Source organism: Parambassis ranga, chromosome 21 (genome assembly GCF_900634625.1).
Source record: "Parambassis ranga chromosome 21, fParRan2.1, whole genome shotgun sequence".
NCBI lineage: Eukaryota > Metazoa > Chordata > Actinopteri > Ambassidae > Parambassis > Parambassis ranga.
Genome location: NC_041041.1, coordinates 1,400,292 through 1,428,194, shown reverse-complemented (window position 1 = coordinate 1,428,194; position 27,903 = coordinate 1,400,292). Strand labels below are relative to the sequence as shown.

The window sequence follows — 27,903 nt, the reverse complement described above, 5'->3', positions numbered from 1 at the left end:
TTTTTTTTTTAAATCTCACCATTACAATCTTCTTAGAAAAATAACTTGTGAGGAAGAGTGAAGTATAAACTCTACAGGACAGACAGTAGACCTTTGTGTAGGGTAGAACTGATCTGTAAAACAAAGTGCAGTGTGTAGAACTACTGGAACATCTCTCTAACCAACCATATAATGTATACTTTGCTCTCATTTTGGTTACAAACGCACATTCTAACAGAGTTAAAATATAATCTTCTTCTCTGAGATACAAAAAGTAGCACGATGATCAAACACAAACACAACAAGAGTGAAAAAACTGGAGCAGTGAGTGATTCTGTGATGAAATATAGAACATGTCTGAATACAATATGGCAACAGAGTTACAAGCACCGAGGTCTTTCCTTTAAAACGACTGAGGTCAGGATGTTTTGCTGTTTTGGGACCTCCCTCTGAGCCCCCCCCCGTCAGAAAAACAGTGATTAAATCTATCCGTGTTGTGGCAGATGGTGATGTGTATGAAAACAAACCGTATAAACTGTACAAAAATGCTTCAGAATCTCACATTCAAGACTTCCAGAGTCAGTGACTGGCTGAGTGACCTGACAGATATGCTTTGGAAAACAGAAAAGTTAGAAAGAGGTTCGTCCACGAGCAGCTACAATCGATCCGTTCGACATTCTCAGTGATTTGATTGTGACATCGCCGATTCAAGTCTCCCTCTGAACTGCAACCCTCTCAGTACAATTATACATCGACAGTAACTGACATCAAGAATTCTACATAAAAAGCTCGACACAGAGACAACCCCAGTCCTCACGTTAGGTTTGCATAACACAGAGCATGGCAGCAAACGCACAAGCACGATGCAACGCTGGAGTCGCTCAGGACGTCCGTGAATAAAGTCTGAGGGCCTTTAAAAAGGTCTGTCTGCATAAATATGAGCAAAGCCAGCAGCTGACCAAACACCTGAGAGAAATATTAGACTGTGTGTTTACTACCGTTAAAATGAAAAATGAACTGTTAAACCATGATACTACCACCGCCGTGCTTCAGAGACAGAGTAAGGCTCTTAGAGTGGAATGCAGAGTTTCTTTCTCTGAAGTTCACATTTAAACCAAATCATTCGACTTTGGTCTTCAGACTCTTTGGAGGTGGTTTTGGAACCTGATTTGCAACAACAACTCATTTTCTCCACAGAAATCTTCTTTTGTTTGTGCTGTTACACACACACTGACTCACAGGTCAATCTTCTGACTAGATTTATGACCAAGTCTAATATTTCTGTCTCTGCTTTCACAACTTGTTTGTTTTGGATCATATTTATGCAGAAATACAGAAAAGTGTTTTTAAACTTTGAAGCACCACTAAAAAAAATAAATAATTAGTCCCAGGTGGTGGCTGTTGTTGCCCTATGTGGCCACACAGTGGCAGCAGAGAGAGAGAACAGTGTGCTCAGGATCCGGAGAAAGAAAGAAGCAGGAAACAGTGATGTGTGTGGTGATGGATGAGGTCTGGGACGAGGAGGATAAGGAACAATAGATCAGCATGCAGAGACATGCTACACCCACAGATAAGAAGGGGAACGAAGCTTGGCACAATCATGAGGAGAGAAAGAGGAGTAACACACTCACTGTTCCAGACATTCGTGTCCTCCACACCTCCTCTCACTGACATGTTTTTAATAGACCTACAAATATAATCTGCTGAAAATCTATGAATTAAGGCAGGGCGGCGGAAAATACTGCACATCCCTCTGCGGGCTCTCCCCGTCCTGCTGCTGATGTGTGTGTGTGTGTGTGTAAGGCTTTGTAATACACCACTCCTCTTTTTTTTTTAGTGTTACACCTTCCTCCTTTGGCTCGTAGCCTGCTGCTGTGTGGTTACCTGTAAGGCAAAGGTGTGTCACATACAAACACGTACAATAACAGGCAATAAGTCATGCTCGCGCACATGCACACGCACGCACACCTAAAGGGCTGAGCTTGACGGCTTCCCCCCCCTTACTTGGCCAGACCACAGAAACTGTACAGAAATGTTTTCAACAAACATTTTCCAAGAAGCAGGAACAACAAACAAAACAAACAAGGACACGAGTGGAGGAACAGGCAAGAATGAAAATGAGAACAAACAAACAAAAAGTAAAAATCCACGGTTCCACACAGGAACACCTCCGCACATGGTTCCTCCATCGTTCTTTGAGACGAAGACAGGAAACAAACAAAAGAGAGTGAGGAGTCAGGGCGATAACATGTGAAGGGTCATCCACTCAGGTGCAGCCCAGAAAATGCACATGGTGAACTTCTGATGTGGGACTCCATGATCCTTGAGATCCTCTCGGTCACACATCTCAGGATGTGCCGAGGGCCTGAATCAGATTCACATCGTTTCAGAGTCTTCGTTCACACGGAGGTCTCCGGCCCCGGAGCGTAGCAGGCGAATCCTGCCCCAGACAGGCGGAGCATGTAGGGGCTGAGGGAGCACAAGTCTGCCCCTCCCCCTTCTGCCAAGTGGGCCAGTAGTTTCTGAGGAAGAGGATCAGACCTGCGAAGAGACAGCGTCTCCGCAAGGTGGAGGTGAGAGGAGTCCATGCTCATGCCCTTGTAGGACCGGCGAAAGGAGAGCGGAGTCACTTCGGCCACAGCAGCCGGCGGCGGCGGCTTCTCGTGATCCTGCAGAGAGACGGAGGAGGCGCCATGATGAGAAGATCCAACAGACAGAAAACACAGGGATTAGAAACATAGATGAAGGCCATGTTTCACTAAGGAATTTGTGCACACAAGATGTAAACAGAGGGGCTGTAATAGCAGAGGGCCAGCGTCCAAATCCATCACAGGAAGTGGGAAACTAATCATCTGAACTTAACACAGGAAAACATGACCTTGAGTTCTTGTGTTTTTCAAAGCCTCTGCAGGACGGACGCATGCAGCTCAAATACCAGAACAAATCGGATGTGAGTTATTTTCTGAAGGTTTGAATGTTATTTTGTAATAATAAATGTCAGCTGATCAATAAAACCCTCCGAAAACTCCCCACTATAAAGATAAAGCATGTGAGGGACACTTGCAATAGCAGCATTGACCACCAGGTGTCACCTGTGCACCTGGAACACTGCAGATGCCAAAGAGTCTGAGTAAACACTTCAGTCGGTGACATCAGAGCTGGATTAGGTGACCTTGAGTATTAAAACAGGACGCTAATTAAATACTGATCCAATCTGTCTCTTATTTAACCCCGAGCCTTCAGTTTATCTCATGTATATATCTCAACTGAGTGAGGAGCCAAGAAGTGTCACCAAAATCTACCAGGACCTGCTGGTGCCCGCATGACAAGCAGCGTTGGATTTTAAGTAGCCTGGCTCAAATAAGGAGGATGAAATTTCTCATTTGGCTGCTCCCCAGATTGTGTTAATTCCCATCCCACATGCGGTGAGAGGCACAGCACACTCCGAAACCAGCACCGCGGAGTTAATTGGGGATTGTGATTCCTGAAAGTAAGCTTGACAGACGGAAATGTTTGGTGAGACACACTCAGAGAGGCCACAGCACGGCCGCATGCCGCGAGCACGGCACGGCTGCAGGAAGCATCATCAGGAGCCCGACGCCCCGCTGACCACACCCTCTGTGTGCTGTTACCATGGTGACCCTAGCCCCCCCCCCCCCCCCCCCTCTAAAGCCGCTAGGATATGCTGAGCAGGGTGGCGTGGTAGTGTGACATCATGGAGTCATAGGTCCTAGCAGCTTTATCTCCACTGTCTCCCTCACAGGTCCTGTCAGGGTGGAGAGGGTCCCTCTCATTGCCTCCCCTCCCTCAACCAGCAGGGCCAGGAGCCACACAGACCTCCAGGGACGCTGCTGCCCTTACCCTTTGTGGATGATGATGAAGGACAGCAGAGGATCATGGAACCTGCTCAGACCATGTACTCTACACATCAGAGGAGGAGGGACGAGGCCGTTCTGGTACTTTACTCACCAAACACTGCCCTGCTTTTTTACCTAATCCAGTAAACCACAGCAAATTTTGCATTAGAGCTTTGAGTTCTCTCCACACTCGGCGGGCATTCAGCACTCTGAGGACACATTTAGTTTCAGTTCACAGTGCTACACTAAGCTGTGGGCATCTGGACCTGGTTCTGGTTCTTGATGAAGTTTCACGGTCGAGAGGCTTCCTCAACGTCCAGACACACTGAACCCACACTGAGGTGGCAGCAGTAAAGGACCAACGCCAACCAACAGCCAACGACCAGCCAGGATGTTAAGTCCGGACTCACAGGAGCAGAAGTGAACCTCTAGGTAGCAGCAGTCTGTATGTATGCAGTGTGTGGGCCCCAGCAGAGAGTCAACAAACCACAACATATTTTGTATCCATCTCACTAGTTATCAGTATTTAACTTTGCACACTGCTGCTCCAGGCTGCTGCCCTGAACACACACAGACTGTGGCTCCCCTGCTCCAGGACTGTCCACAGTCATTCTACTTCATTTTAGATCACAGTATGTCTTCAGTGACTTCTGAGCAAATCCATCCATCATCTGAACCTGCTTTGTCCTGCAGTCGGGGTCATGGCTTCAGGTGAGAGGCGGGGTACACCCTGGACAGGTCACCAGTCCATCACAGGGCAACACACAGACAAACAACCACTCACACTCACACCTACGGGCAATTTTGAGTCCCCAGTTCTAACAAGCACGTCTTTAGGAAGTGGGAGGAAGTGGGAGGAAGCCGGAGCAGGAGCCTTGTTGCCGTGAGGCGGGAGGCCCCTCTGAGCAAGTCAGATCAGTAAATATAAAATACTTGTGGTAAATAGGTCCTCATAATTCCCAGTAGGCCAGAGAGCTTTCTGTCAAACTATCATTAGAAAACCGAGCCTGAGAACGTTGTACCAAACACCACATATCCCTGTACAGACACACGTGGAAGGCATGCTGCAGGGCAACAGGACACAGACAGATGACCAACACAACAACACGGAAGGAAAAGGAAGCAACGATCACAACCTCACACACATCGTGGTGTCATCAGTGTGTGGTGGTTAGTTAAGCATTGAGTGGTTTACACTGAACATGCACACAGAGATGAGGGCTTAAAACAGACAGTCACCTCCTCTTCCTGCTCCTCTGTGGGCCAATCAGAAACTCATTCTGCTGGAGGACTGAGAAAGCATGAAGATGGTGGACGGCTCCACAGTAAGGCACGGGCGGGTGGACTGCGGTTACCACCACAGAGTGCACGAGGGGGGGGGCGGGGGGGCAGGAGAGAGGAAGACGGTGATGAAGAATGAGAGGCGAGGACAGGGAGAGGAGAAGAAGGGTGTGGGTGTGGATTACGGTGATCCATTAGGTTGCAGTGGGAAAGAAGAAAAAGAGAAGCAGAAGGAAGAAATCTGTCAGACCCTTCACTCATTTCAATTCACAGACAGGTACAGCTCAGCCAGAAGGAACAGGAAGTCACAGTAAATCCTGCTGATGCTCAAAGCTATTAGGGATCTTAATGGTCTTTCTGGGTGATTAATAGAGTGGAATAGATTTGCAGCTTACTCCCGTGGCACCAAAAAAATGGCGTGTGGGATTAGGATTTAAGAGAAGAGCTGTGTCACAGTTCAGGAGCTGCATCCTCCAAAAAGACAAATGGCGTCGCTCAGCGGCGACCTCTGAGCGTGACAAGGTCAGGGCGAATACAGTGCACATCAGCGGCTGTCTGAGTTTGATTTGCTGCCATGAGAAGTCCTCTAAATAATTAACAAACACGTGAAGCAGAATTAAATCGGCAGGCCAGATTATATATGTTTTTGTTGCATTAATTTACGTCACAGAACAGCACAGCTGATTAATGACAAGCTGCCATCACGGGCTGCTGTCTGATCAATTGGTGCTGTAAAAGTCACACTGATCCATAAATCATATTTAACAGCTACAAAAAACTGTAATTACTGAGTACAGCTCACTGAGCCGCTGTAGTCAGAGGTTTTTAAATAAAGTTGGAACACAGCTGATTGTAACATCTTTGAATTTGGCCATGAATAGAGTGTCTATTGATCTGTCACAGGTTTTTGATTAAACGAAGATGATTGGCTGGCTCTGTGTGTGCATCATTTACACACACACACACACACACACACACACACACACACACACACACACACACACACACACACACACACACACACACACACACACACACACACACACACACCTTAACGGGTGAGGCTGTTTAAATGATCCCAGACATGGAGACAGGATCAGAATGAGCTGTCAGAGTGACACTTTATAGACTGCAGTCTGATCCCTGCCCCGTGCTGCTGTCAGCCCCTCAGACCTGTTTACACAGATCATCTATGGAAGCTTGTGGGAGCCTCTTTTCCTCTGGTAAACCAGGGGTCAGTGTACATAAAAGAAAGAAAGAAAGCAGCCGCGCTTCTTTCCTTAGTATCTCCTGCAGCTCCTGTCATGGCTGCCAGTGAGCTGCTTCCAGGGCACTTCACTGTGTTAGAAGCAAACTGACTGACCTTTATGTCTACACATATCACACACAGGATGAAGTTTAGACTGAGCTTTGGTATTTTAGTTTGTGAACATGGTGATTTTCTTGACACAAACTGGGAGCATCACTTAGCAGCATCAGTAGTTATCAGAACAGACTACAAGGGGAAAATGTGCCGCCGATGCCCCGGCCCTACCTGTGCACGTTCGGTGGCTGTGGGACACATGGCCCTGCAGAGGACCTTCTTGATGACATCTGGCAGCAAGCTGACAGTGATGAGAAGGATGATGCTGAGCCAGGCCGGGCCGCTGGACAGCATCTGCATAAAGACGTAGTACATCCTCTGGTAGTTCAGGAAGGGCCTGAGGGGCAGAGGCAGAGAGGGATCAGAACTAAAAAAAAATATGTGCTCATCAACATTTAAGTGATGCTGTTCTAATCAAAGTGAGTCATACCAAATGATGCCGCCCCAGAGAAGAGAAAAAATAACATAAAACAGTAGTGACCCCCAGATGACAAAGTGATTGATCCACGTCCAGTGGTGCGTGTCCAAGGCAAGCTGAAACAAACAGCACGTATAAATAGTAAACACTACAGCAGTCAATGGAGTGAATGGCTTTGCCTTTAGGCTTCACTGTTGTGCAAACAAAGCAGCCAGTGTAATCAATCACTTGTGTAACATGTGGGCTCATGTATAAGATCAGATACATCGCGCTCACGCACCTTGAGTGTAACGGTGAACACCAGCACAGTAAAGACCAGAGTTCCAAACGTCCAGTTCCCAAACATCTGCCAGGGGAAGAGAGGAAGAGGAGGGTTAGCGCTCACATCAGTCACACACTGCACTCACTGTGCATCCAGCTATCAGTCCACATCCTACAGAGGAACAGACCCTAACACTGAGCCTGAACTGTACATAATTCCACTGTCTGTCTGCATTCAGATGTTTCTACCTGCTAAAATCCTAGAAAGGTTTCATCAGACATCAGGAGTGAACAGATGGGGATGGGAGGGGAGGGTGAGGGGAGAGGGAGATGAAGGCCAAGAAATCAGGACAACCTGCAATATGTGCGTCTGGTTGCTGGTTTCACTACGACTACAACAGTGCTTCAAAGTTTGTGAGGCGTTTGGATCATTTTCTGGAACACATTTCTGTTCGATCATGTTCTCTTTGTCTACTTTGTGGACTTGTGTGAAAATCTGCAGATGTTTTGAGTCACATTTATGCAGAAATATTATAAAATGACAAAGTCTTCACAACCTTTCAAGCACCAAAGTCTATGCTATTCTTAACTGCTTATATATACTGAATGGCAGATTGTGAATTAACCAACCCGAGGAACATCTAGTGCGAACACATGGACGCACAAATACACACACACACAGATGCACAAACACAGTAAAGACAGACAAACGAACAGATGTTGGATCTCAGTCTAATCACTAATAATTGAATCACTACCACAAGGAAACACGAGGAGGATGTGGGGAGGCATCTAAGGTTTCTACCATGTCAGTGGAGTCGTTTCACAGGGCTTTACAGAGATTAGGGGAAATAATGGAGGACTAGAGAAAACTACACATTCAAATGAAAGTGCATGGATGATGTGAGTGAGGAAGGATGAAACGGGATGAAATGGTCGAACTGAAAACTCAAACGAGACGACAGGAACTAAAAGAGCGTGAAAGACAGAGAGAGAGCTGACAGGGAGGGAGACAGGCTTACCATCTGTGTGTTGGTGGTCATAAGCTGAAGAGAAGGAAGAAAGAGGAAGAGGAGCAAATAAAGAGAGAGGAAGCAGAGAGAAGGAAGGGGGAGAGAAAAGAGAAAAGGGTAAAATGAATTTCAGGATGTTTCAACTTAAAAAAACAGGACCAAAGGCAATAAAACAGTAGACATGATACAAATTAACAATACAGAGAAAGATGCTCTTGCGTTGTCGATATGAATGGAGATCCAATGTTGCTGACCTACGGGTGGGGGAAGCTTTACTGTTACAGATCCATCATAACACAAACATGACCACAGAGTCAACCCACTCCTCTTTATAATGAGAATCCAATGGAGATGATTGAGCGTGCGTAGAAACAGCACTTACTTTACATCCATTATCCTCTCTGTAATTCCCTACAGGACACCTCAAGCACCACACAGCTGCCTGCTCTCACTGCCTCAACAGTAAGCACGCAGAGGCGGGGGAAGCTCACCTGGCCGTTGCTGGTGAAGGTGGTGTTGTCAAACAGGAAGTAGGCACCAAAAAAGAAGATAACAGCGTCGAACACACCCAGGCACGTCCAGTACAGGAAGACGGGCCAGCGCAGGAGGGAGTTCTTAGCGATGTCCCTGTAAGAGAGAGACAGGGAGGACAGCTGAGTGAACAGTGGAACACAGCATCCGGGGATCACAGGCGGATCGACTGAACGCACCTGTACAAGGAGGGGTCCCTCTTCAGCGTCTCCATGGTGACGTGCTGCTCCACCAGGCTGTACAGGAGGATGGGGAGTGAGGTGAAGCTGATGTTGTACAGCGTCAGATACGCAGTGTCGTACAGAGGCTGCAGAGCACAAACAGAGACGGTGTGAGACGCCTGGGACTGAGAGTCTGACACTTTGAGGCATCACAAACTGATCCGCCACAACACACAACCCTCTGACTGACGGCGTGAAGGTATGTGTAGGTCTCACTCGAAACAGGACTCATCGGACCTGGACATCCTGGCTGCTCTCTGTGTGTTCTGACACCTTTTTTTTTTAGAACCAGGAGCTCTTTCAGCAGTTTGAGCTGCAGCGGCTCATCTGTTGGATCAGACCACCGGATCAGGCCTGCCTACACTCCGGACCTGTATGAGCCGTGGCTCACTTCTTCACCTCTTTTCCTTCTTCAGATCACTTTTGATGGCAGTGGCCACTGCAGACTGGGAGCACCCCCCACAGCGCTGCATGTGTGGGGACGCTCTGACCCAGCTGTCTACACATCACGCTGTGGTCCTCGTCACAGTCACTGACATCCTTCTGCTGCACGTTGTTCTTGCTTCTAAGATCCACTTCAACAGAACAAAGTGTTCAGAATCCTCCTGTGCTGCAAGGCGATCTCCTCGTCACAGCATTGTTAGTTGACTTTGCCCTTTTGGGTTGGTACTATGCACAGGTGCATATGAACGAGAGCTGCTGTTTTGGAGACGCTCTGACTCGGCCAACAACTCCTCAGAATTTGGCTCTTGCTCCTCAGACACTTAAGACTTTCCTGATTAAAATGCAGGAGCTAAAAGAACAGACTGTTCACTTGCTGTCAAGTGCATCACACCTCTTCACAGGTAACAGGATCAGTCATTATTATTCACTTCATCTGTCAGTGGCTTTAATGTTGTGGCAGCTGTAGCAAGCTGCTAGATGCTCTTATACACAACACTGATGACTGTTTATCAGACACCACACCAACACAGAGAATCACTTGATCAGCCTGTGTGGTGCTGATTACACATGATTAACATTCATTAGTACATAGTACATACACATTCAAGTTTTTACCTGCTGGGAGAACCCACAGAAGAACTGATACAGGAACTGAGGAAAGATGAAGCATACATTCTGCAAAGAGGAGAGAGAAAAAACACAAGTGGAGAAAGTGATAAGCTTGTGACAAGTGCAAGTGAACAGATTAGAAAAATCTAAAAATGCTACTACTATCTACACATTTCTGTCTGTGCAGCTATAAGCTCACTGAGTGGGCTGCAAAGAAAGAGCTGGCCTGCCAAAAAGGAGAGAGAGAAAAATGAATCAGTTGGCAGGGCACTGCCTGCTGTGGAAGCCGCCCACACCGATCATCACGGCCATGAATCCGGGAGAATGTTGCAGCAGGGATTCATGAATCCAGTAATCTGTCAGAGGAGCAGCGAAATCTGCTTCTTTGTAACTCAAAGGTTTCACTGGGAATTACGATAAAGTGATTAAAATGTGTGAGAACACAAAGCGTTCATTTCGTACCTTGTAAAAGAAATACTGAACAAGCTCAGCAATTCGGATGTAGTAGTAATGGCCGTGAACGAGCAGCATCTTCTTCAGGTGTTTAAACTTCGGGATGGCATAGTCACTGTTTCTTGCTGCCTGCCGGCCTTCTTTACCCATGATGCCTGGGGGGACGAGAACAGGAGAACATACAGTCTGAACTGAAATGCTTTTGAAAATATTGAACACTGATGATTCTTCCTGTTTTACTGATAAATATCCTGTAAACTCTCTTTTGTCCCACTGATTATGGAGATAAAATTAACTCACCAATGCCCACGTGTGCCTCTAAGATCATGCTGACATCGTTGGCCCCATCGCCAATGGCGAGCGTTATAGGATGCTCCTTTGATGCTTTAATTAGCTTCACAATCTGCAGAAACAGAAATTCAAATCAGACCCACAGAGTCTCCAGAGTGAGGATCGTTTCAAAATACGGAGCATCTCTGTCACCTGTGCCTTCTGCAGCGGAGCCATGCGACAGCAGAGCACGGCACTACAATTGCGGCAGATCTCTAGAAAGATCTCTCTATAGTTGCCGTGGCCAACGCCCTCCTGGTTGGGTTTCAGTACTGCAGAAAGAGTGGCCCCGTCGATGATCAGCCCGAAGTCCAGGCAGTCTACCGACAGGCTGGAAGACAAATCACAGATGGATCAGGAAAATGTATCTACACAACCGGACAGACACAAGCATGCATGTGTGTCTCCTCCTACCCAGAAATGGAGCGCTGTCTGAGGACGGTCCTGTTCAATTCAAACAGAACATCATGCAGGCTCTGCTCTTCTGTGCGCTTCTTGGTCAGCTCCAGGATCTGGGTGCTGCGACGGAACAGCTTGCTGGCGTAGCAGGTAGCCGCCGCCGTCTCCATCTTATCCCCCGTTAGAACCCAAACTTTCATCCCGGCCTTGTGCAGTGACTCAATGGTGTCTGCAGCTTTCTCCTGGAGCCTGCGCATCAATAAGTCAATAAGCCTCCACAGGGGAAGGTTGAAGCATCCATCAAAGCTTCAATCAATCCTTTAGCAACTGGTGATAACTTATCAATGCACGACCACCCCTGTCCCTGCCGCTTATCTATCAGCAAATGAAACTGTCACTCAGTTGATCAGTCAGGGCCGATGCTGAACTGTAGCGCCAGGGCGCAGAAACATTTCATTATCACACAGTGGAGAAGAAGAAACAAAAGGTGCAGCAGAATTATTAGTAAGTCAGAGCTGGAACAGAATATTTTCTGCCCTCATGAGTCATGACAATACTTTGGAGACAGCTTAATGACTCATTAATCTTCCCTTTATGTTCCCCTGCTGCTGCTGCACCATCTCTAAATCTCCCTCCCTCCTCCTCTCTCCCTCCATTGACCAACCTGTCCTCCACTGCTGTGGCGCCCAAAAGGACAAAATCCCTCTCGATGATGTCATAGGCCTGCGCCAGCCTCTGTTCCCTGTCCTGCAGGGCCAGCTTGGCTTCCATCAGGTGATGACACGCCTCCTCGTAGTCGGACTGTGTTAACCTTCGATAGGCGACACACAGAGTCCGCAGCCCCTCCTGGTTTTACAGTGAGACACAGATATGTATATATCATCTGCTATAAGAACGTGAGATCAATACAGTCACCATACTGACACATTACCACACCATGAAGTCTTTAAATGCAGACCAGTGGAGGCAGAAGTACATTAGCACTCATTTGTGCTGTGTTTGTGTTCACTGGATCAATATAAGTCCAATATCCCCTGTTTGGTCTGGAAACCTCCTGAGGCACATATCTTTAACAGCTACATGCTCCACTGTCTTCAGCACCTCTGGCTGCTGGTACCTGTGGTGCTGCTTGGTGTCAGGTTAGGTTGATGAGGTCTGTGCTACGTAGGTTCGTCCGTCATGTTAAAGGTTAAATTGGACGGTCTTTGCCTGACTTCCTGTTTGTCACAATGGGTTGCTCCTGTTGCCTAGCAACCTGCACTTGATATTAATTAGTTAATGTACTCTTTAGCCATAAAGTGTTGGTTTGTGAAGTGTGCTGTATTCCATTGTAAATCTGTCACCAGCGTGCAATCAATCCTGGGATATGTTGGGCCGCAAAGGATCCCTCCTTAAAAGGTGACTTGAGACAGTGTCCCCCCTGAACTGGGACACAGCTCAGGACTCAGGACTTTCTCTGCAAAAAGCCAATGAATATGACTTTCATGGATGTTCCGGTTCTAGCTAAAGTTAGCTTTCCAGCTGAAGTTAAACTCAATCTTAATCCTAATTAATGCAGCAAAAAGTGGTCCGATGTGCCCGAGTCAGATGTGGTTGCAAGCTTAGTTTAATGAGCATTTCTTCATCAGATAAAGCTACTATGTCTTGTGTGTAAAATGTGTTATAAGTTATGGATTTATGGCGTTATGGGCAAACTGTGCACTTACCACAGCATTCTGTTCCACCCTCGCTTTTACTTGCTCCACCTTTCCGGACACCACCCGTGGAAAAATGGACGAGTCTGCGCCCTTACAGAACAGCAGGTACTCTCCTGAGAGCAGGCAGACGATGACATGACAGCGCCCGGTCAGAGATTTATTACATGAATTCATCACTGTTAGTGTGTGAGGACATCCTTCGGTACCTGAGCTGGACTTGACGATGACGCTCATCCTCCTCCTGATGGAGTCAAAGTTCAGCACGTGGAGCAGCTCAAACCTGAAGAAAAGCTGGTGTTAGTATTTCTCCCAACATTGTGATAATAAATAATATAAAATAAAGACAGCTCAGTGTTAGAGGCCAGACAGACGGTGTCAAAGTATGTGCACCATGTTTTAATGAGGCTTTTAAAGCGTTTATATTCAGCAAATAATGACTCATTACTCATCGTCAGTGTCCATCTAAGACCAGTTTTTAGGAGAGCTACAGCTCAACTATCTTTATTTAAATCTGTTTGTGTAACAGCTCTGAGTGCTTCATGACTAAAACAATAAAAAACAGAAGTGTAAGAATAGTCTAGAACATGTTCTGAAGTCTCTACGAGTGCTGGATGCGCCCTCTCCTTCCTCTCTCCAGCTCCCCTGCTTCCTTAAAATAGCTTACTATCGACAGGCCACTGCAGATGGAGAGAGAGAGAGAGAGAGAGAGCGGCCGGTTGCATGGAGACATCCTATGGATCAAAACACTCGACTCCTTCCACAAACCCACGCTCTAATGGAATCTTGCTGCTTTCCCTTTTCACTGAGCGGTCGGAGCATTGTGATCCCACTGAGCCACGTCCAAAAACAACTTTTGTGGTTGTAGGTTTTTTGCTGAACATGAAAGCTGAGAGCTGTTTCCTTCAGTCAGCTGATGTACAGCCACACCTCCGTCAGCTGAATTACTCCTGTGGTTTACACTAACCTTTCGATCTCGTCGTCTTTGTTAAGGATCTCCATGTAGTTGTCTTTCAGCCTCAGGTAGGTGTAGCCCAGCCTGACAAAAAAAGAGAGGGGGGGAACAGATTTAGCAGGTGTCCATACGAACACTGTTCTGACGTACTTAATGTAACCTGAGCTCACATGTACACAGAGGTAGAACATCTGTGAAGGCTGGAAAATAGCAATAAAAAGGCTCTGTGGGCTGTAAATAAGGTACATTTCAATCCAGAAAACTAACACAGCCATGGACATCCTAATTCTTTTTCTGTTCTAGACAAAGAGTAAGTCTGGTCTCTGTGGGTTTAAGGTGGATTTCCACCATTTACCTTTTCATCCCCTCCACCAAAGCCACCTCATCCGGTGAGGAGGAGATGTAGAAGGAGGTGGGCCTGCCCTGGTGGATGCCCCTTTTGATGCCATCCACCGTCTCCTCCTCCTTCACCTGCACCGTGTGGCACAGACACAGCGCCCGGAAAAACAGATCCTCATGTTCCTGCAGACACAGAGACCTCTTCATTTCACACAGGCGACAGTTCAGTTCCTTTAATAATAGTCATTTCCTCAGAAAACATATTCTCTGTGAATTTAAATTGTGGCACTGAGAACTCCTCTCTCTCTCTCTCTCTTTACTCCTCTGCTGCTCATGCTGACTACACAATTTTCCTTTTATTAAATCTGAACTAATCTTTGCTGCCATTGCCATAAGTGCAGAGCTCATCACTTCTCTGTGTACCAGAGGACCTTCTGAGTTTTTAGTTCTTAGGACTACCTCTATAGCAGCAATTTAAATGAGAAAAACATTCATTCATATCCAAATGACAGGTGATCTCTCCACTGGATATGGAAGCCTGTTTACTGTGTAAACACACACTTACTCTCCTGTATCCTCCTGGTGAGGAATCAATCATGTCTATGCTGGAGGCAGCGCTGAGGATTTGGCCATTGCAGATTGCATGCGGGATGTAGACGTTCCCATCGACGCAGCATTCGATGAACTCCATGTTGTTCTCGGTCAGAGTGCCCGTCTTATCAGTGAACACGTACTCCACCTGGGAGGGAGGAAGAGGAGCAGCACTGTAAGAAGGAAACATCCAGCAGCAGCATCAGTGTGTGCACTGTGTGTTGACAGACCTGTCCCAGCTCTTCATTCAGATCAGAGGTGTTCACTTGAGCACCCTCTCCCAGCTCTTCATCAAACATCTCCTCGTCCCAGGTGATGAAATAGGAGCCAAGAAATTTCTGCATCTCCACCGTCACATACATCGACACTGGGATGATGTAATTAAACAAGACCATGAAGGCCAGGAAGTCTGTGAAGGCTCGGATCACCTGAAACAGCAGCAAGATGCATTCAGTGCAAACACGTCAGGGAGTGGGTGTGAAACTGTAGCTTTAAGGATGGAGGCGTATGAACGGACCACGTGGCGCTGGCGCTCGTTCTCAGTCCGGTGGTTGTACCAGGGTTCATCTCGGTCAGGCGACCACTGCCAAGCATATTTCAGAACTGTGTTGATCACTGCTTTACTGATCAGGATGCACAGATACACGATCAGAAAGGCATTCATCGACCTGCAGGGACAGAGGTCAGAGGTCAGAGTCATGGGTTAGAACAGCTCATGCCGTGAGAGCAACAGAAACATTCGTCGTACTTTTCGACAGCAGAGCGCTTCTGAGATTTGGACTGGTAGTTCAGCGCCATCTTGGTCTCCATGCCCGTGTAGACTGCCACAGCTGGAGGGAGAGACGACAGAGAGTTACACCGACAGAACCACATCCCAGAAGGCAGACTGAATCCACATGGTACTACCATAAATGTGTTGTGTGTTCTTCAGAGTGGCTCCTCTAAGGAGCAGGTTCTCCGCCCCCAGTGGTCTGCAAAAGTAAAACAGATCACAGGGTCAGTCAGAGGTGGCCCATGTGTGCCAGCACAATGAAAGGGTTCACTGCTCACTATGCTGAAGGCCTTCGTCAAGATCCCAAGATATTTAAAATATTAGATATTTTACAACACGAGTTAATGAGGTCACAGACACATCAGCTGCACATTTCTCAACACCAGCACACAAGTGATTCTTCCTCCGTATTTTATATGCAGAGCTACATGAACTCCAGGACTGAGCCACAGAGTTTTAATGAAGCCACATCGCCGTGCATGTGCTCGTCTACTCCTTGCTCCCACTCTCGCTGAGAGCAGTGAGGATTAAGCAGAGATACACAAATAAAAAACGTTACTGACAGCATGCTGTTTATCTTTGGTCTGGAAACAAGAGGAGGGAGCGAGCGGTGAGGGAGCAGATCAGACGGGACACAGTCAGTCTGGAGCACATTAAAGCAGATTCACTGTTCACATTTTACCATCACTTCCCCTCAACTCAGACATGAGCAATGTATCCTGCTCCATGTAATCACTGCAGAAATGTCTATGCGAACAGTGAGAGTGGAAGCTAACATGCACCTACCTTGCCACAGGCTCTTCTTTGTCTTTGTAAATATTGATACGTCCAACAAATCTGGAAAATAGACACAGAAATATTGTAAATGTATCCACATAAGGTTACATCAGATGTATGAGGCTACATCTAAATATAAAGATGCATCAATGAGCACGTGTCACACTCACTTGTAGAGGTCAGGCTGTGGTTGTTCACATTCAATAGTGGCATGTAGCGAATCCACCTCCTGCTCCGTTCTAAAGGCCATGGTATCTGGTACAGCATAATAGGTCTGAGACAGGAAGGGGGGACGGACACGAAGAAGAAGACAACAGAGGAAAATGTCAGCCACTAATGAGAACAGGGTTCATTTGACACCTTAGCCTCAGCAGGTCCTCTCTCAGTGACCGGGAGACATCAGGAGGAGGGAGGTGAGCTGTTACACAGAGCGCTCCCTGGGTCAGCAGGGGACACATGCTGGGATGGTGAGCACACCGGGGGGTCGTCCAGAGGGCACGTACGAGCAGAGTGGATTGAGTAATCTACATGATAATGTATATGTGAGTGTGTGAGCGTGCATATATATGCTCAGCCAAGCGTATGGTCATGTGACTGACATCAAAGAACATCAGAGGAAACATTAAAATGTAAAAAGCAGGCGTGAAGCATCCTAAATCCTGCTTTTCAATGTATCTGTAATGCACAGATACTAAATGTATTGGGTTATTATAATACTTTACTACTATTAATATGATATATATGAAGAGTGTTTCTGTAAAGCTGTGATCTGTCCATAGCCATCAGATTTTCTAATTATGTGTAATCTAATGAATGAGACAGACGACCGTCACTGCAAATGACAGCTGTGTTTGTATTTACGGTCATTATGCTATATGAGTTGAGTGAAGGATGAATGTGTCTGCCCTTTCACCTCATATCCCTGACTACAGATATGTGAACAGATTGATGCTGTGACAGCATGACTGTATGAGGTTTATATTTGTACTTCTAGCAGCCTTCAGTCTAGCTGGTCACACTCTCAGACCAGATTAAAATTCAGAATCCTCTGCTGGTCCTGGTACCTTGTGACTGGACTCCCCGTCCAGGCTGGCGGTGGTGACGTAGCAGGTCCCATCATGGCGGCTGGAGGAGAGAAGGATGAGGTCACAGGGGAAAGTCTCGTCCTCCCTCACCATGACGACGTCCCCCACCTGACAAAAGCGGACAGACGCGCCCCGTAGTGGCTGTCAGTATCAATAATGCATGAGTGTTTCCATGTGTGTCAGACAGACAGACAGACCTGCGGGTAATCGCCTGCTCATCCTTTACCATTCCTTCTTTTTTTTTTCCAAAGGATTGAGAAGTTGCATAACGGATTATGCGAGCAGAGCAGCTTAAGCTCTGATAAATCCCATCTCCACGGTGACCATACACATGACACACGCTCTCTGATTTTGCATGATTAATGTATTCATCATTATTCCTGCTCCCAATTCACACTCTAATCCTCTCTGTTTGATCTATGGTAGTGAGAAACCTTGGTACATAAAACACTGGGAGACAGTGAGAGAGGCAGAAGAAAGAGACGAAGACAGAGGACGGGAAAGATGAGAGGTGCTCTGCAGAGAGGGCTTGGCAGCAGCACTGAGGATATAATCTGAACAGCAGAAATGAGACTTTATACACCTATAGGTCTATAAACAGCACACTGCATGTATAGATGTGCACAGGAGGTGCTCAGCAGCTGCAGGCTGACACCGTTTTCTATTCACGCCTGGATAATAGGAGATTTCAGCAGAGCAGCATGTCACTGAGTCCAAGAATACTGTAAATTAAACCAAATGATTGAACACATACAGCGTGTCATGGAGTATTTATGGTCACTATGTGTTACCTTTTATTGAACTGATGACATGATTTATTCATGTTTGTTAATTGTATATAATTACAATAAATGTAGTTTCTCTTGAGATACTGGCCTCCACACTCTCTTTAGCTTTGTCCCAGTTGAAGGGTTTCATCCTTTGAAGGACCCGGTCTACAGAGGACTCAGGAGAGTCCTTCAGGGCCTGCCAGCGGTTATTAAATGAGTGTGTATTGTGATGTGCTGCTCCTGTAGTTTAGCAACCTGCAGCTGATGTTTACATTCAGAAGTTTCATCTTTAATCTTTAGGCTTCAGTTTGTGGAGTACACTGTTGAAAGAATCCAAACGGCCCTGTTACAGCGCAGTGGCACATGTGTCCTTTAAAGGATGCAGCTTCTGAAGTGGGACAGCTGTAGTGCAGACTGCTACAGGAAGCATGGCGCAGCGCACAGTGTACACAGTGTGTGATGATGTAGGTGCTGTCCCACAGGTCACTGGATGAACTAAGACGTTCTGAACCATGAATTATGCAAAAGAAAGGAGAGCCGACGTGGTGCCGCACTACCAAACTCTCATCTGCTGTTGCATCAGAGTGACATAAGAGGATGATGACAGCAATATCCGAACTTCTGAAATACATCAATCCTGCTCATCCTATGAGGGACTCTTGTTCAGCGCGCCAGGGGACGCGCCTACTGGAGATCCAGGACAATTAATTGGTGGGAACGACGAGAGAGAGAGAGAGAGAGAGAGAGAGAGCACTGCAGAGAAGAAGTGAGCTCTGCAGCAGTACAGCAGTGTTGCTTTGTGGCCTCAGGTGCTTTACTGCTCTAATGAGGCCACCCTTACCCGTAGCTTGTGACTCTGCGTCCTCACCACCTTCCCCTGCTGCACCACATCCACCGGACACTCGTTTATAGAGCAGTCAGCTTTGTGTCTGAGCCAGTCCTCATAGCCCTGAGAGAGAGAGAAGCAGGAACAGAGAAACAAGACTGTGAGAGCGGGGAAGGAAGAGAAGGAAAGTGTGTGTGCTGGCACAGTGTATGGATTATTGTGCAGAGACAATTGGGGCCGGAGTGTAGCATAAGATCAAGACAGAGAGCTAGAGAGAGGGGGGGTGAAAGTCATACGCTGTAATTAATTAGCATTGTGCTCCCTGAGCTTAGTGACCCGTTTCCTGGATTTCTAGCCAACACGTCATGTTTTAGATTTATGTCCCAGTAAAACACAGGCTTCCTTAGCCAGAACAGCTCCATCTATCAATGATAGGACCCCATCCTTCAGTACCAGGAGAGCATGCATCTCCCAGGGGCACGGCATCCTCAGCTCCAGTGATTAACAGAGGAGACCATTCATTATCATATTTCTCACATCACCAGACATATTCAATGGCACGTCCCTTTGCTGGGAGAGGAATGTGTATATACAGATAATAGAGCATCCAGCTGGTGAGTGTGGTGAGTGTGTGTTGGAGGCGGAGAGTCGGCGTGTGAGGAGGATCATTGTGGATAATATTTCTGGGAAATGTGAGCATGTTGGTGTGAGTCCTACCTGTTTTATGGCGGTGACAGTGATAACAAAGAAGAGGGGCAGGCCGCTGGTGACTGGGCTGGTGGGGGTGTCGATGATGAGCTGCAAAAACAGGACAGAGAGATGAAGAGTGAAGGAGGGAGGGAGGGGGTGAAGAGCACGTCAAACCATCGACTCACAGGTTGTAAGAGCAGCAGGGGAGAAAAGCTTCTACAGTGAGCAGGAGTTTAGCAAAGTTAGAGCCATCCAACCTTTTCCTGCTGTTAGAAACAAGCATTGTGGGATAGCATGAACACTGGTGGTGTGTGCCAAACCCAGTCTGTCCCATTAGGAGGGTGCAGTATTTCACATGCGACTCATAAAACAAACAGCACACAAAGCTGTGCGGCTACACTCCATCTAACAAACCACAGAGGAACTCTTCTGTGAGGCGTAAGCTGCTCTTATTCTGAAATTCGGTTTGAACTCATTTAGAATTTTCTGTATTTCTACATAATTATGACCAAAAACATCAACAGAATTTAACACAAGTCCTGAAAGTAGACAAAGAACCCAATTAAACTCAAAGGACGGTTTAACTGAGCTGCATTATGTTTGGAGAAAGGCGTTCCACCATTAGAGCCTTATCCTATCTGTGCAGCACGGCGGTGGAGGTATCATGGTTTGGCCTGTTTGTGGGACAGCTTGAATCATTCCTTTTCTACTTTCTGTCCAGTGTTGATTAAACAAGACTCACCTGAACCAGAAATATGACCAGGAAGTAGAAGTTAGCGATTCTTCTGAACTGCTCAAACAGGTTCTTGGGAATGAAGTTCCAGAAGGTGTACTGTGGGACAGAGTGACAGCACCAGTGATCCATCAAGACACAGAACAACAGAGGAAACAACAGCACAGCTTCACATGAGGAGTGAAGTCTGTCCTCCTTAAAACATGGCGACAGCAGTGATTACATCTGAATGTGAAACAAAAAGCACGATGACACACAGAGTGGTGGCTGCAGCTCGCTCACCTTGGAGGAGACGATGCGGTTGTCGGGATAACGCTGAGGGATGTAGGCTTCAGCTCCCGGAGGGGGCTCTTTATGGCCGATATACACCGTCCGACTGTCCACCCAGTTCTCCTCCCCCACACACTGACAGACAAACAGATAATACACACATATAAATAGCACATAGGTAGAGAGAGAAGTGGGTTATGGCACACTGTGTTCACTCATAATTCATGACCTACTTAGAGTTCTTCAAGCCACATTGATTCAGTTGAATATTAACGACCAGCGTTCTCTGACATGGAGATAAAAAATGTTTTCAAACATATGACAATTAGGTTTTGTCAGGACTGTTCATACATCTAGACTTTAGATACGTTTGAATTAAGTTGCCGTGTTGTGGTGGAGATTTGAAGGGAGTTAAAAAAGCGCTGAGTGTTTCAAAGACGTCAGTGACTCCTCCTAACAAACAGCTTTGAAGACGAGACAGGCCGACTGACAGAGCAGTGCATGTCTGCTGATGTGTCGGTGGGATCAGCTCTGAGTCACAGCAGCGTGGAGTCGTCATCCATCTTCCTGCCGTCAGCTCCATCCAAGAAAAATAAATAAACACACGTCGGCTCCTGCACATGCATTAGTTCACTTCTCGTCTATATTATATCTTATTAGTAGCTCCCCAGGGACTAACAGAGTGCATTCTGGGAGTTGAGCACAGCACACATATTTCCAAGGTGTCCTTCATTAAACGCTATGTTGGGGTGAGAGCTCTCCTGGTTCGGCTGCTTGTTTCCACCTGGCTTCCTAATGCTCCGGCCTCAGCGGGCAGGCACACTGTGCAGCATTTGGCAAAGCAGACCGCCTGACACAGCTCAAAGCAGAACTGTTGACCATTAGCAGAAAAGTTCTGGAACAATCGCTTCAGTGGAAAACGTCCTTAACCCTTTGGCAGACGTGTAGCTCACTGTTGACCAAAACTTTGATTCAAAGTGACGTCAATTCTTCATTTTAATCCTCTTAAATGTTCTTATGATAAACTTGATCCACACGCTGTGGAGTGTGCGATCAGATCAACCTGAAACATCCACATCAAACCAGCGGATCCTCATCAGAACCAGCCCACGGATCTAAACTTATCCACGGTGATCAACAGGCGCTCAGCTGTGAGATAAAAATAGACACAGAGCCAAGAGTGTCAGCTGACTGGAGACCCCTCCAAAACATGAAGGGGGCAACATGACCCAGAGAAGTACTGTGACATGGAAAGAGACGGAGACAGAGGCAGGAAGCAACGGCAGGGACGGGACGAAGGCCGACTGAAGGCTGAGAGGAACACACGACGACAGAACAACACAGAGAGCACAGAGACAGAAGCTGATGCTGCTGACACCATGACACACAGAGAAGATGTAACTACAACAAAGAGTTAACACACACTGTCACAGGAATATCAACCCTGCAAAATAACATTATAGACCACTGTGTTATTTCTAGAGATGGTATTAAAGCAGCGGTTGGTAGCATTTTATTTTCCTGTGATGTCATGAGCCAGCTCCACATCGGCTCTGTTTACTCTTTCAAATTAAATGAACTGCTCGGTTCACATTTCACCAGCTGTGGGTGGGTCAGGGTTAGTTCTGTTTACAGAGAGGAAAACAAACTGCACGTAAACAATCTGTGAAGCACGGTGGTGGAAGCATCATGGTTCAGCCATCCGGTTAGTGTGCAGATGTCCACAGATAAAGTGAATAAACTGGTCAAACTGATAATAATCAGTTGATAAAAGTGCAGCCTGCAGGTTTAAATCCAAAAACATCTGAGGAAATGTTGAATAAACATCACTTCATTCATTTGGAGAGGCCAGAAAAATATAGAAATATATTTTGGTGATCATGTTTCTGATTAAAGTTCCCAGCATAGCTCTCCTCCTAAACAGGAAGTTGTGCGACTCCATCATTCATCCCCAGTGTTTGTGTGCATTGTTCTGCCTCTTTGTTCCTCCGTCTCCTGTCAGTGGGTGTCACAGTATGACAGTGGGACTGTGGGAGAGCGATGGACAAAGACTCAGAGAGATTGCATTGTGGTTTGTCGTTATCTGATCATTAATCCTCGCTGATCCGTATCAACCCGAGGCCCACAGCTCCCGCTCCACACTGCTGCTCCATCAGGCAGAGTGGCTGGCTGGTTTGTTGCAGGACACGGAGGCTTTGTCTTTATTAACGACGCTGAAACAGCCCACTCTTACATCACCATCAATCATCAACAATGACAGGATGGGTTTGATAACAGCACCACTGCAACTCCTCTGTTTATGTTTCTGTGTGTGATCATGTTCAGAGGACTCTGCCATCGACAGTAGTTCTAGTTCTGGCATCATCTATTAACCATGAATCCAGATATTTCACTGTGGATGAGGGAGCCTTCGACCACAGCAGCATCATGGTCTATCTGTAGCTCCTTTCAACCGCAGAGCCGTAATAACAGACATACACCATTAACGGCCCTGATTGACCCGTCGTGTCCTTTACTTCCTTCACTGTCCTGCCATGCTGGGCCTGGTGAGCAGGGATCCCTCATTAACCCACAGATCAAATTCCTCTGACTGAGCTCTGCCTTAATGAACTCCTCATGTTAACACAGTACGCACAAACATGAGGACACAACACTTATTTACAGGCTGTGAGTTCAGCTCGTGGATGTTGCTGATAAAACCTGTTACAAGAAGCTTACCTAAAGGTGATTATTATTTACCCACGCTGTAACTAATTGTCGTATTATCCTTATTCTTAAAAGTTAGCTTCACTGATTACGTTGGCATAACCAGGGATTACAGATTATTTTACAATGCATTATACTACCAGCAGCAGTTATACATATTAACATGCAGAGACTGCCAGGTGTTAGCTTACCTAACAAACAAAGCTAATGTTAGCTTGCTAACACTGCTGATTTATTTTACTGTGCTTTTCAGGCCAAGAGCCACCATAAAGAATCGCTGTGCTATGCATCATGACAATAAAGATTATTGATCATGGTTTAAAGGAGGAACTGGAACACTGTCACCCACACGCTACAGTCAACCTTTTAACATGCACTGATCTGAATGTGCTGATACACACCAGCTCAGTGAAGCTGCCGAGCTTAGCTTAATGACAATGCTAACATTAGCTTGCAAAACGACCCGTCCACGCTTCACAGAGCAGGGGGCTACAATAACAGCTGGCATATCTGCCCTGATCAAATGTTTCATGATGAAGAAAGGTGAAATATTTTAAAATATATATTATCTAACAAACTTAAAATCACAAAAACATCATGCTAATCACATCAAATCAAGTCGATAGTCAAAGGTTCCTCCTTCCATTGTAAACAGCATAACGCTGCCAACTCTAACAGACATATATCTTAACATGCAGATATAAAATATTTACACCCTGGTGTAACTGTAGCTTTGCTAACTGGGCAAGCTATAATTAGCTTACTAACGTATGACAGGTAGTGAAATACAGCCGACATATCTGACCTACTATTAACCACATCAAAAACAAACCCCAAGCTACTGAGACGTGATGCTAACAAGAACACTTATCAGATTAATGTTACATGGCTAAAGTAGGTTAGCATCATCAGATATCTCATGTTTTACTGCGCCATGACGCTAAGTACATCTTAGTGTTCAATACATCTGCGCTTATAATGCATTCCTATTGGTTCTATTCCTTTTTTTAAAAATGTGTTCTGCTGTTGAAACTTAAACATTATAAGCTGAAGTGGACAAGGTGTCTGCACATCCAGATGAGAGCAAGTAACAGCGATGCTAACATCTTAAAATCTGTCTGTGGGGAGAATATTAGGCTAAAATGCAAAGACCTGTGAAGTTAGTGCTGAACACAGATAAAAGGAGCCTTTAGACCTTGATCTGATGAAAAGGAAGCAGGCTTGTTCAAGATGCACCCTCCTCATTAGCCATTAATCACCATGGCAACAATGAACGCAGCCAGCAACAGACTGCTGCTCTGTGTCTGAGTTCATAATGCAAAAAACAGGAGCACATGGAGACCTAATATACATAAACATAAATGAAAAGTTAGGACATCAACAGCAGAATTCCAGAAAATGTCCTACAGATCCTCATGGTGCTTTTATTTGGTTCTAATAAAATGCAAAAGCCGCTGTGAGGAAGGAGCGGATGGAGAGAGGGGGAACTAGCTTAGTTACAAACATTTGGTGGAAAGTGCTGGCTGCACAGGTGCAGAGTGTCAACAGAGCGTCACCTCCAGCCTCCACATGCCGCCTCTAACACACGGACAGAAGCCGGCAGGCGCTCGGTGACGTAAACAACACGACTGCAACAAAATCAAAGGATGAACATGAGAAGATTACTTTACATTTGGTATTCCACTGTTGTCCCGGCCTCCTCTCCCACTTGACTTGCTGTGATCCAGCAGTTACATAAGTCTTTAATCCAGCTGTGCTACTTCTCATCTCCTCTGCCTCTTCTCTCTGCTGCCATTCTAATCTGCAGCCTGCATTTAACGTCAACATGCCTGAAACTGGGTCTCATCAGGAAAACTTTGTCTGGAGAATCGAAAAACTCATTCTGCCAGATGCTGTTTCCTCTGAATCAGCACACACACACACACGGGCCGGTTCCCGGTGAGGCTCAGGACACACATCCTGTGTGTTTTTGTCACCTACAGCCGCTGTCTGTCTGCCAGGGCCCGCTCCAAGGGGGGCAGCAGCCAGGAATAGACTGCCCTTAACCGTTTGTAGCAGTAACAACTCATGTGGCCGTGGAGCCGGCTGTGTCCGGCCTTTAGACCCCAGCCTGAGACTCTGAGAGCCGTGAAGTAGCAGGAAGCCTTTATTAAGCCCTTCAAGCAAACTGGGACTCGCTGACAGCTTTGTGATCAAAGGGAGACGGCGCTCGAGTTTCTCTTTTTATGTCTGCAGAGCAACACTTATACACCCAGAGATAAGGTGTGAAAGAGGGTCAGGGTGGAGAGGGCCGGGGTAAATAAAGCTATCACCACAGCGGACAACACTGACCGGCACCCACACCCACCACCAGCATCCACCCACACCCAGACCTCACAGCCTGACGCATCACAGCCTCACGCCATCGCTATTATTACCAGACGAGAAAAGGCCACACAGATATAACTGACCCAACGACACACACGCTGTCTTAAAGGACAGACCTGTGTGTTCACAGTCTGATAACCCCCTCAGAGACTCTAACACCACTCGCTCAGCACCTGACAGTTAAACATATTTACTCTCAAGCTTTTTCTTCTGACTTTGCACCAGGCCGCTGTTCAAATGTTTTTAAATGTAAGAACGTCCTGGTTCCTGTATCAGTTTGAACTGGTTGTATTGGTCTCTTTTCTGTGCTGACCAGTGCAGCAGCAGGACGTCTGTGTCAGCTGATCCTCTGATGTCTGCGTCTTACCGCCTGATAAACAACATTTTAAAGCCGCCCTCTGCTGACTCCATAAGGTGTTTTTAAGTGTGATTTTTATCTAACCCTTCACATCCTGAACAACCCAACAAGCAAAAACCAACACGACTGTGATAACTGTAAGACTCTAACTTCCTGCAGCCAGACGTGCATCAAAGACGGGAGATAAAGTCGAACTTTCCACCATCAGTGGAGTTATTTATGAAATCTGCTTCTTACGTTTGGGTCGTGGCCTTCAGGAGCTTCGTACCTGTCCTCGGGTCAGGACCAGGCTGCTGATGACGTGGAGTCACTGAGCACACTGTGTGTGGGTTAACATAAATACACTATCCCAACACTAAATCAATATATATGGATAACTGAATTATTGATTAACTCCTTGTCTGATTCACAGTGTTGAACAGAATGACAGAGATGAAGGTCCTGTCCTCCTCCTCCTCCTCCTCCTGTCCACCTCGGGCTGATTTCCCCTGACATTAGCCCTACTGGAGCATCCGTCACTCCACTGTCACTCGCCTGCTGCACACACACAGACTCATTTGTACTAAACAAGCTGGAAACAAACAAAACCAATGGTCTTAGCAGCACCTGAGCCAGGTTTCAGGTCAGAGGGTCACCGAGGTGCTCGGCCTGTCAGGCCCGTCAGAATATGAGCAGCTGCTTCCTGTCCTGCTGACGGCACCGGAAACCGTCCTCTGATCACTGACTGAGGATTCATCATATAGAAATAATAAGGTCTGAGCAGTGCTGCTGCTGCAGACTGTACCAGGACTGATCCCCTCTGCAGGGGGACCAGGGGGGGCATGCATGTTGTTGTGCCTCACTTTAAATAGGCCAGCCAAGTTCATTCCCATTCTACACATTCACCAGCCATCCCTGCATCTGCTGCTGGACACTGGCACATTCTCCATTCAGCTCCACACACACAGAGCACAGCCCACAGTGGACAGCCCACAGCCCACAGTGAACAGTGGACAGAGCACAGCCCACAGTGGACAGCCCACAGCCCACAGTGAACCGCCCACAGTGGACAGCCTGCCCGGGCTGATCCACAGTGGACAGCCTGCCCGGGCTGATCCACAGTGGACAGCCCACAGAGCACAGCCCACAGTGGACAGCCTGCCCGGGCTGACCCACAGTGAACCGCCCACAGTGGACAGCCTGCCCGGGCTGATCCACAGTGGACAGCCTGCCCGGGTGGACAGCCTGCCCGGGCTGACCCACTCACTCAGTGTTCTTCCTGAGCAGGTTAGCTGCACACACACACACACACAGATCAGGCAGGAACCGCGTCCTGTGCCTGTGTTCCAGGAGTGTTCCTCCAGTGTTGACAGACAGGGGGCCCTTACGTATCTGCTGATGATATTCCGGAGCCGGGTGAGATCCATCCTTTCGAAGACAGCTCCGGCTGCGCGGTGGAGACGTTCAGCTCGCCCTGGATGTCCGTAAACGCTACCTAATGTGGATCTTTCCAGCAGTATCCATCGCTCACCGCCGCCGCCGCCGCCGTGTCTGTGATAGCAGCGGTCTGTCTCAGTCACTCGGCTGCTCTGATTTTCATGGCATCCCTGAGAAGAGCCATGCAGCCGCGGAGCGATCACAACGACCCGCAGACCTCTCACGCCGCTGCCGCCGGCTTCATGTCAGAGGAGGGGAGCGGTCGGAGCTCCGGCCGGTGTTGCTGCTTCCTCTCCGCCTGATGGAGCCTGTTTTTAGTCCTGCAGTTGGTCCCTCATGGAGGCTGCCTGTGTCCCGCTCTGTGGTGGCCTCTGTGGCGGAGCCGTCAGATGACT

General features: G+C 47.1%; 1 protein-coding gene across 2 annotated transcripts; it reads right to left on the bottom strand.

The window, feature by feature from the left end:
- LOC114426172 (probable phospholipid-transporting ATPase IH) lies at positions 1-27,903 on the bottom strand. Of its 2 annotated transcripts, XM_028393385.1 has the most exons (31): positions 27,460-27,903; positions 20,674-20,796; positions 20,401-20,490; positions 19,686-19,766; positions 18,984-19,091; positions 17,352-17,480; positions 16,458-16,561; positions 16,297-16,347; positions 15,645-15,709; positions 15,487-15,568; positions 15,256-15,406; positions 14,969-15,166; positions 14,713-14,886; positions 14,164-14,330; positions 13,821-13,892; positions 13,063-13,136; positions 12,866-12,969; positions 11,824-12,005; positions 11,175-11,408; positions 10,914-11,091; positions 10,731-10,833; positions 10,440-10,585; positions 9,984-10,043; positions 8,883-9,010; positions 8,664-8,799; positions 8,182-8,205; positions 7,179-7,244; positions 6,911-7,014; positions 6,652-6,817; positions 5,076-5,181; positions 1-2,648 (listed from the first exon to the last, which is right to left on the bottom strand). In XM_028393385.1, the coding sequence occupies exons 1-30, from the start codon at positions 27,496-27,498 to the stop codon at positions 5,104-5,106; spliced, it is 3,417 nt and encodes a 1,138-aa protein (XP_028249186.1). In that variant the 5' UTR covers positions 27,499-27,903; the 3' UTR covers positions 1-2,648; positions 5,076-5,103. The 2 variants fall into 2 exon arrangements, with proteins under 2 accessions (XP_028249186.1, XP_028249187.1); XM_028393386.1 differs by lacking the exon at positions 5,076-5,181.

Coding starts and splice junctions, on each gene's coding strand:
- LOC114426172 (XM_028393386.1), bottom strand. CDS start 27,498: ATGGATCTCACCCGGCTCCGGAATATCATCAGCAGATAC. Junction 8,206..8,663: donor CCTTCACCAGCAACGGCCAG/GTGAGCTTCCCC, acceptor CCTTCTCTTCAG/CTTATGACCACCAACACACA. Junction 2,649..6,651: donor CAGCCACCGAACGTGCACAG/GTAGGGCCGGGG, acceptor GTCTCTCTGCAG/GATCACGAGAAGCCGCCGCC.